We start from the raw sequence: 9,025 nt of genomic DNA on the forward strand, positions 1-9,025 counted from the left end.
ATGATGAGACCTGTAACGTACCGCTTGGTCCTCCAGGGACAGAGGGGCCAGGCTCGGCCAGAGCAAAGGAGTCCCAAGCTGGGGAGAGAGAGAGGGGGGAGCCGGCCCTCCGCCCGTCCACCCTGGAGGAACTGGAGAAGAGGAAGTCCTGTCCAGGGCGCAGTTTGCTTGTGGGTGCTTGTGTTTAGGGCGGGGCGGGGGCACAACATTTGCACCGGGGCCAATCACCATGATGTTACGCTGCTGCTAAGAGCCTCCAACCTTGCACTTATGTTTCTCGACTCTCTTGGGTCGTCCTTGTTCTCTATGGCCACCGGGGGGCACTGTGTACTGAAGTGTGTGTGTGTGTGTGTGTGTGTGTGTGTGTGTGTGTGTGTGTGTGTGTGTGTGTGTGTGTGTGTGTGTGTGTGTGTGTGTGTGTGTGTGTGTGTGTGTGTGTGTGTGTGTGTGTGTGTGTGTGTGTGTGTGTGTGTGTGCGCCAACCAGGAGAGCAGTACGCTCAGAGGGCGTTTATCATAAGTTATAACGAAAATAAAAAAGCCAACCATCAACCAGAACTACATTTGAGTGTACAATAAAAGGCATACATGTATACAAGTGCATTATTTTGTGAGTTTGTCCCATCTTTGTTGTCTGCTGCTCCTTTTTAGAGGTTGAGTAGCATGGACATCCCTCCGGAACTGTGCGGCGGTGGTGACACCGGATCCCAGCCGCCCTCCAGCTCCTCCTGCCCCCTGCTGTCGTCAGTAGCGACAGAGGGATCTCTGAAGGAGATGTGGCAGATGCTGGACCGGGACCTCAGCCCCTCTCTTCTCACTGAAGGTACCTGGTGCTCAGACGCTCACCTGGTGCTCAGACGCTCACCTGTCTGCCCACATCCTTGTTCAATTACTGGTTTTCATTCCAAACATGAATTTCTTATCTTTTTCTTATATATAGTGTATATATATATATATATATATATATATACAGAGAGAGATAAATCTAGATCTCTCTCTCTCTCTCTCTCTCTCTCTCTCTCTCTCTCTCTCTCTCTCTCTCTCTCTCTCTCTCTCTCTCTCTCTCTCTCTCTCTCTCTCTCTCTATATATATATATATATATATATATATATATATATATATATATATATATATATATACTGTAGGCCTATATATATTTATCTGGATAGAGATATATATATATATATATATACTGTAGGTCTATCCAACATTTATCTGGATAGAGATATATTACCGGAGTATAATTCTAGTAGTTCTGTATTTGTGTATCTGATTTGCTTCAACATTGCCCCAGCCCGATTTCAAAGGGACATTTTTCATATTGTGAAATCAATCGTTTTGTGTGTCTTGTGCCACACACCCTCTCAGAACATTATGAAGTAAAGAAGAAAGTCAAGGTTTTTTTTATTCTGAGATGCCAAATACCCGTGATGGTTGCCTAATGTGTGTGTGGTTGCACACACCATGTCAGGGTCTAAAAGATGACCTTCTGGGGAACACTTTCCCAACCAGATCAGAACGGGGATCAGTGACCACCGTTTCACGACTCCTGAAAGGAGAAAGCCCTGCTATTGACCTACTTCTTTAGAGAGGAGCCCGTTGGGCCTTTGTGGCTGAACGTCCTCTGGTCTAGAAGAAGCAGGACTGGATTCGGAGTCTGGCTAAAGTGTGGAACTCAAGCCCAGAATGACTACAGGAAGCCTGGCCCATGCAGCTAGTTAGAAATTACACCCTAACTCACAACTTTACTATTTATAAGATGCAACAGGATTTCTGTTTTGAGATTCAATAGTAATTACAGATACATCATTTTTATTTATTTATCTCTAAGATCACTTTGGAAAGGTGGAGCAGTTATGTTTTAACCTACAGTTGGAGTGTGTGTTTGAGCGAAGGCCGTCGGTCTCTTTCTGCAAGCTGCCAGGTCAACTAGAAGGTGGGCGGGTTGGAGCATCACCAGGTGGTAGTTGACTGGTCAGGGGGTTAGGTGTCAGGTGATCTTTGACTAATTGGGGCATTGCTAGGTGATGGTTGATTGGTTGGGCTGGGGCCAGGTCATTGTTGGCTAGTTGAGACGTGGCCAGGTCATTGTTGGCTGGTTGGGGCGTGACCAGGTCATTGTTGTCTAGTTGGGGCGTGACCAGGTCATTGTTGGCTAGTTGAGACGTGGCCAGGTCATTGTTGGCTAGTTGAGACGTGGCCAGGTCATTGTTGGCTGGTTGAGACGTGGCCAGGTCATTGTTGGGTGGTTGGGGCGTGGCAAGGTGATAGTGGGCTTGTAAGGGTGTTGTCAGGTGATCTTTGAGCTGGTTGGGGCATCACTAGGTGATCCGTGGCTGGTTGGGGCATCACTAGCTGACCTTGGACTGGTTAGGGCATCACGAGGAGGACATCTTTGAGCTGGTTGGGGAAGTGCCCAGGATATAGAGGGTTGGTTGGGGCTGTGATATGTACTCGCTTGATTCTTGTAATTTCTTGGTTGTATCTTCATGGTTGCAGGCACTTATTGTAAGTCGCTTTGGATAAACGTCTCAGTTTAATGAATGTTATGTAGCAAGGTAAGTCTCGTCTCTGTGATGAAGGGATACAGCCATACAGGGATGTTGAAGTGCTCTTTTAGAGAGGGGAAGCTTCTCACCCACTCGTGTCCATTTGATCTCCACTGTAGGTGAAGGAGAGCTGGACAGGCCAGCCTTGCAGTTCCTGCTGGGCCTGCTGGCTCAGATTCCCAGTTGAAGCTGAAGGGCATCAAGGTGAGGAGCAAGAGTGTGGGCCCGTTTCCCGACAGGAGCAGGCCTGGGAAAAAAAATCTTGTATGCGGGACTAAAAACAAATATGCTTTCTGACGGAATCCGTCTGAAAGCGACCCAAACACAAACAACGCAGCAAAGCGTTTTCTGCCTTAAAGATGATGAACAAGTTTTACTGAACAGATTATTTATTGAAAGTGAATCAGCAGTGCAAAGTATACTCTGGATCGATACAAATACAGTCCTGTTTACCGTTTACATTTTAACATAACATTTTTCTTGAGGCAGAACGTTTTCGTTTTTATAAATAATTATAACATTATATATATAAATATAGATAACATTTATTATTAACACACAAGATGAACCAAAAGCCCTTTTTAACATTATATACAAAAACCAAACAGATTACACTATATTATAAGGTAAGAACACTTGCAAAATGTCCATCGATCTGATAACCAAACCGGACCGAACCAGTTTTTAGTCGGACGGTGATCCTGAGTGGGGGTCCCCTGGTGCTTTGATGTCTGCAAACAGCAGGTGGTCGTGGAGAAGAAGAGGAACGGGCAGCTGGGTCACCGCCGGGCTCCTCATCAGCACGTCTGGACCCAGGTGGGCCCGCAGCCGCAGCCGACACAGGTGGAAGAGCGAGGGCACCCACTCTACAAGAACACACACACGGCTTGAACTCCACAAAGCAGCGATACACTGAGAGAGAGAAGTGGTGCGGAGGAGCGGTTGTGATGAGGAAGGTTAAACACACAAGGAAATCAATTTGAATTGGACAAAATCGCTAAATAATACTGTGTGCGTGTGTGTGTGTGTGTGTGTTTGTGTGTGTGTGTGTGTGTGTGTGTGTGTCTGTGTGTGTGTGTGTGTGTGTGTGTGTGTGTGTCTGTCTGTGTGTGCGTGTGTTGCGGTGCTGACCGAGGTGAGCGGGAGGCGTCCAGGTCTTCATCTTCTGCCGCTGCTCCAGGACGTCTCTCAGCGACCGGCCCAGAGTGGACCGGTCCACCATCTCTAGGAGGTAGGTGAGCGCCTCGCTGGGGGCTTCCTCCAGACTGGGGGGGGCAAAGCAGAGGGGTATAAACTATCACCAGAGCCTGGAGACATTAGACACTAGTGGACGGGGGGGCAAAGCAGAGGGGTATAAACTATCACCAGAGCCTGGAGACATTAGACACTAGTGGACGGGGGGGCAAAGCAGAGGGGTATAAACTATCACCAGAGCCTGGAGACATTAGACACTAGTGTACGGCCGATATTTGCGTTTTTAACGTGTATCGGCATCGGCCGATTTTATTTTGACCGATTTTTTCACGGCAAGATCTACAGATGATTCAATAAATGTTCCCGTTTTAAATTGAGACTTGTAACATTTGTTACATCATCATCATTGTGTAATCTTTATGATGTAAATTGAGGGAGCAACAGCAGTATCCAAATATCGGCTCAAGAAAGTCGGTATCGGCGTTTCGGTCCTCGGCTAAGGCTGATGGAAAAAAAACGGTATCGCTATCAGACCTAAGAAATCCATATGGGTCGATCCCGATTAGACACTATGTCATAACTATCCTAAAGCCAGCACCACTAGCAGACTGGTTTACATTAGATCTGATGACTCCCTCTCTATAGCCTGGAGACCAGACCAATCCTGCAAGCTCATGTTTCTCTGCAGATACGTTCTGGCTCCCCTCCCATAAAAAATGTTTTCTGCCCGGTACAAGATAGACCAACCAATCACAACCGTTTATCTAATATGAGGCGGGATAGTAGGATGACGATGCAGAAGGTTGCCTTGTAGGCATTTTCAACAACAACAAAGATGGCTGCCGCTGATGTAGAACTCGCCTTGCATCGCAAACTACACCACCCGTCTCTGTGTGGAAGAAAATGGGCTCCCTGTTCCTGCTCTAGGTTGAGTACAAGCTGTGGCTTTAGTTGTCCTTTGTTTGTGAATTTCTTTAAATAAAGTTTGACTGAATAAGAATCATTGGAGTCATTGAAGATTGGTCCGTCAGGTCCCAAAGAAAAAAGGTGTTTCCTATCATGTAATAAAACTGCCCTGGAAAGGATCAAAAAGCCCCTTTGTAAAGACGACCCTCTGGTACGCTGGTGGAGAGAGGTGGAGGAAGTCTTACAAGGCGGGCACCAGCAGAGCGTTGGGGTCCAGCCCGCTCTCCAGCAGGGCCGGGAGCCAGGAGCCCGCCTCCGTGGCGTCCTCCTCTGCCGCGCTCACGAGCGCCTCCAGCTCCTCGCCGGACAGCAGGGGGCGGGCCCCGGGGCCCTTCCCCTGGTCCTCACACCTCTGGGCCAGCAGCAGGTCCAGCACGCACGGGTCCGATAGACTCAGCCGCCAGCAATCCTCCGTCAGGGGCGCCCCCGCCCGCATCAGGAGGCTCATGCACCGACTGGTGGGGGGGGGGGTATAAAAGTTTGAAAGATGTGTCTACCGACACCGTAGACCCGTTGAAATGCACCGTACACCACCGGTTTGGAGTGGGGAGAAGGCTGGCTGCTCAAATAATTAATAACAAAACACTGTTTCTTTTCGCCTTACCTTCAAAAACGTGTCCTCAACAGTGATGACAGGTGTTAACTCTGTTTTCAAGGTGTATTTTAGTTTTACCTATGATTCAACGCTGGGTCGTTCACCATGTTGTACAGGACCAGGCCCAGCGGGGTATATGCGTCGTAATGGTCCTCGTATTCCCAGTTTTCCCAGCCGGCCTCGAGGCTGAAGCCCTCCTTCAGCAGGACCTCCAGCATCTCGGGCTTCTCCAGCACAAAGAACACAGGGCTCACCTCCCCCTCCCCGCTGCCCAGGCCCCGTCGCGTCACCGCAGCCAGCCGCCGCAGGATGCTGATTGGACGGAGGGAGACGGATACAGGTCGGTCAGGGCCGTACCAGTGAGTACACACCAGTGATCACCATGGTTCATTTGGAGCGGGAATATCCAATATCATGCACAACAACGGATAACGTTTTCATTTTGGCTACATCTTGGAATATTTCAAATATCCTGCTCTAAACATTGCCAAAATCTATAACAGAATATATCACGCATGACGGAAAAATGACCACAAACGACCGGTGTACTCCAGCACTTGTTAGCACCCCTACCTGGGTTTCATATTCAGTGAACATTAGAATCTCTGGGTTACTGACGTGGACTCACTTGACGTTGTCCCCCCCAGCGGCAGCATGGATGGCGAGCGGAGGCCAGTATTCGCAGCACACCACATTTGGATCTGCTCTGTGTTTCAGCAGCGCATCGACGCATGGCTCCGACTGAGCCTCCGTGGCGGCCATCAGGGCAGTGCCTCCGTCCGTCGCTTGGATCTCAACGTTTGCGCCTTTTGTTAAGATGAGACAAAGTTTCGCTCCACAGTTTAGGGAACTCCTCCAAGGTGCTACTGAGACTCTTAATGGATATTAGAATATTTACAAAATAGCATCTAGAAGCTCTCAAACTGCCCCAATTAACTCCAACAATTGGGGCAGGCAATTTGGGGGTCACTTCAGGCATGCAGCCCGAAGTGACCCCCAAATTCTACCAATAGCGTATATAGTCGCCAACAAGAAACATCCTACGACCAACCAACGGTCAGCGTGCTCTACCTGGTGATGGTGGTTAGCTGTGGTCAGATTACTTTTGTTGCCAAATTTATAGAATTGGTGTTGGCTACCATTCTGTAGTTGCATGTTGGGAGTTTTCGGAGGCAATTTGCACCTTAAGGGTGACAAGAGTGGTCTGGCCTTGATCAACTGCTGCCATAGGGAGATGTGAGCTCACCTGCAGCGGCCAACATCTCCAGACATTCGTGGTGACCGTGCTCAGCTGCTAGATATAAGGCCGTCTTCTGTTCCACGTTGCGAAGGTTGAGCGCACCAAAGCGTAACAGCATGGAAACTAGCTCACTAGAACCCTGAGAAGGTAATAGAGAGAGAGAGAGAGAGAGAGAGAGAGAGAGAGAGAGAGAGAGAGAGAGAGAGAGAGAGAGAGAGAGAGAGAGAGAGAGAGAGAGAGAGAGAGAGAGAGAGAGAGAGACCTTTTATAAACTGGTGGCTTGGTGATTCAACAACTTCTATGCAAGAACTAGAATTTGCTTTTAAACAAACCTCCAGCCCCTAGCTGGTGTTTACAACCAAGAGGGCAGTAAGGGTGTGAGGTTCTACCTGAGCGGAGGCAAGGTGAAGGCAAGACTGCCCAGAGGCATCTGTTACATGGACTGCTCCCCCCTTTCTAATGAGCACCATGGCCGTCGCTGGTTTATCGTTTGAAACGGCTGTACACAGAGAAAAAGAAAACCATCACATTAACACCCTCCCGCAGCAACAAGCCAAGTGTTTAACTGTAGGAGCGCAGGCTAGGTCCTCACCGGCGAGGAGCGGCGTGAGGCCTGATGCGTCCTTGACGTTTATGTTCGCGCCGGCGGCCGCCAGGAGCTTCACGACGTCCGTGTGGCCCTCGGCTGCGGCCATGAACACCGCTGTCTTGCCGTTGGGTGCCCGTGTGTTCACATACTCGATGAAGACGCCAGAGGCGGCTGTAAAAGGCATGATGACAACTTTAAATAAGGCAAGGCGATAGAAGAACTTTATTTCATCCCCTATATGTGGAATTCACTAGTTATAGCACACCCACGCAGACAGACACACACAAGGGCGTAGGAACCAGAGGGGTCGTGTCCCCTCCAATTTTCAAGACAGGCGCATTCGTCCCACCCAAATATTATGCCGCAAAATATTTGATTTTCAAGTATTTTACTCACTTGCCCCCATGAATGGTGTTGTATGCCCCCCACGGAGCCTTTAAGGCAGCACGCAGGTTTGGGGGCGGTTGGGGGTTAAGGCCTTCAGGCTAGAAACCCTTTCGAATCGCTGCCTAGAAGGCTAAGTTGGGGGCATAACACACCTTCGTCCCCTCAACGGCTCAGACTGTTTGTGATGCGGGTGTCTGCAGCTAGCGACAGGTTAGAGCCGTTAAGATGAAAGGACAGCAGCAGCGCAGTTTAAGTGATTTCTTTCTCCAGGGGAAGAAAAATAAAAAAGGAAATGTGAGTTGGTCATAATTTTATCCAGGAGGATAATTATATTTTCGTTAGAGTTGTTGCTTTAACATGTTCAGATGTTCAACCGCCCGGATCATCACCCGCACCAAATCATCTGACCACATCACCCCTGTCCTCATCCAACTTCACTGGCTCCCAGTACACTACCGCATCCAATACAAAACCCTACTCCTCACCTACAAAGCTCTCCACAACCTAGCCCCCAGTTATCTCTGTGACCTCCTCCAAGAATACACTCCCTCCCGCTCCCTCCGCTCAACCTCTGCTGGACTACTATGTATCCCCACATCATGACTCACTACAATGGGTGCCCGGTCATTCAGCTGTTCAGCACCCAGGCTCTGGAACTCCCTCCCCCCACACATAAAACAATCAGACACCATTACAACCTTCAAGTCACAACTCAAAACTCACCTGTTCAAACTCGCACACAACGTCTAACTGATCACTGTTTTGATTGTTTGTTTGTTTTGTTTTGTCTTGTTTTTGTTTTATTTATTATTTATCATATTTACTTTTTTTTTTTTTTTCACAATGTCTTGTTTTTTAAAAGATTTATGATGACTATATGCTCTGTAAGGTGACCTTGGGTGTCTTGAAAGGCGCCTCTAAATTAAATGTATTATTATTATTATTATGTTAAGCTGATGTTGTGATTCAACATCTAACTAGTACACTCTTGCTGGGTAAAAGGGTTATTATGAACGTTACTAGCCAACGTTTGCTGGCGAAAATGATTTAAGATGACTGTAAAAATAACATTATTTTTCTACAAACTTAACCCATGTCACTTGAAAACGAGTAACGTCACACATCTCCCACATCTAGAAAGGATCTGTCTGTATGTTTTTCCCTTGTTCTTGACAATCCCATCAGTATTTTTCTATGCCTTATTAATCTCCACTGCTTTCATATTAGAGATCAGATGAAGTCCAGCTGGACGCTAACAGTGAGGGTGAATCAGGGACAGCCAGCACTGCAGAGTTTCAGGTAGGTGCTACAGTATATGAAGAGTGAGGTGATGTAAGGTTGTTGATCATGAGAGGAAGGTTTTAACATGATAAGAAGTGAACATTTAAAATTACAAACATGATTTTAATATTCCACTAGCTTTACCATCAGTATTTTTCAATACCTTATTCACCTAACCTTAAAGGGTTAGGGTTAGGGTGCTTGTAGTAACTGCAGTCTTGTTG

At 47.8% G+C, this 9,025-nt stretch overlaps 1 protein-coding gene across 2 annotated transcripts; it reads right to left on the minus strand.

Moving 5' to 3' along the window:
* Positions 1-3,076: 3,076 nt before the first annotated feature.
* Positions 3,077-7,332, minus strand: LOC115530786 (ankyrin repeat and SOCS box protein 3-like). Of its 2 annotated transcripts, XM_030339533.1 has the most exons (8): positions 7,137-7,332; positions 6,934-7,043; positions 6,551-6,683; positions 5,933-6,110; positions 5,383-5,616; positions 4,895-5,164; positions 3,681-3,814; positions 3,077-3,415 (listed from the first exon to the last, which is right to left on the minus strand). In XM_030339533.1, the coding sequence occupies exons 1-8, from the start codon at positions 7,315-7,317 to the stop codon at positions 3,234-3,236; spliced, it is 1,422 nt and encodes a 473-aa protein (XP_030195393.1). In that variant the 5' UTR covers positions 7,318-7,332; the 3' UTR covers positions 3,077-3,233. The 2 variants fall into 2 exon arrangements, with proteins under 2 accessions (XP_030195393.1, XP_030195394.1); XM_030339534.1 differs by lacking the exon at positions 4,895-5,164.
* Between the last annotated feature and the right edge of the window lie 1,693 nt (positions 7,333-9,025).

The sequence above is a fragment of the Gadus morhua genome, chromosome 18 (assembly GCF_902167405.1).
Source record: "Gadus morhua chromosome 18, gadMor3.0, whole genome shotgun sequence".
In the NCBI taxonomy this organism is placed as follows: Eukaryota; Metazoa; Chordata; class Actinopteri; order Gadiformes; family Gadidae; genus Gadus; species Gadus morhua.

Excerpts from the sequence above, each read along its gene's own strand:
- LOC115530786 (XM_030339533.1), bottom strand. The coding sequence starts at position 7,317 with ATGCCTTTTACAGCCGCCTCTGGCGTCTTCATCGAGTATGTGAACACA. Across the intron at positions 6,111-6,550 it reads GGAGATGTTGGCCGCTGCAG|GCGCAAACGTTGAGATCCAA; the intron begins GTGAGCTCACAT and ends TCTTAACAAAAG. Across the intron at positions 5,165-5,382 it reads GACCCAGCGTTGAATCATAG|TCGGTGCATGAGCCTCCTGA; the intron begins GTAAAACTAAAA and ends CCCCCCCACCAG.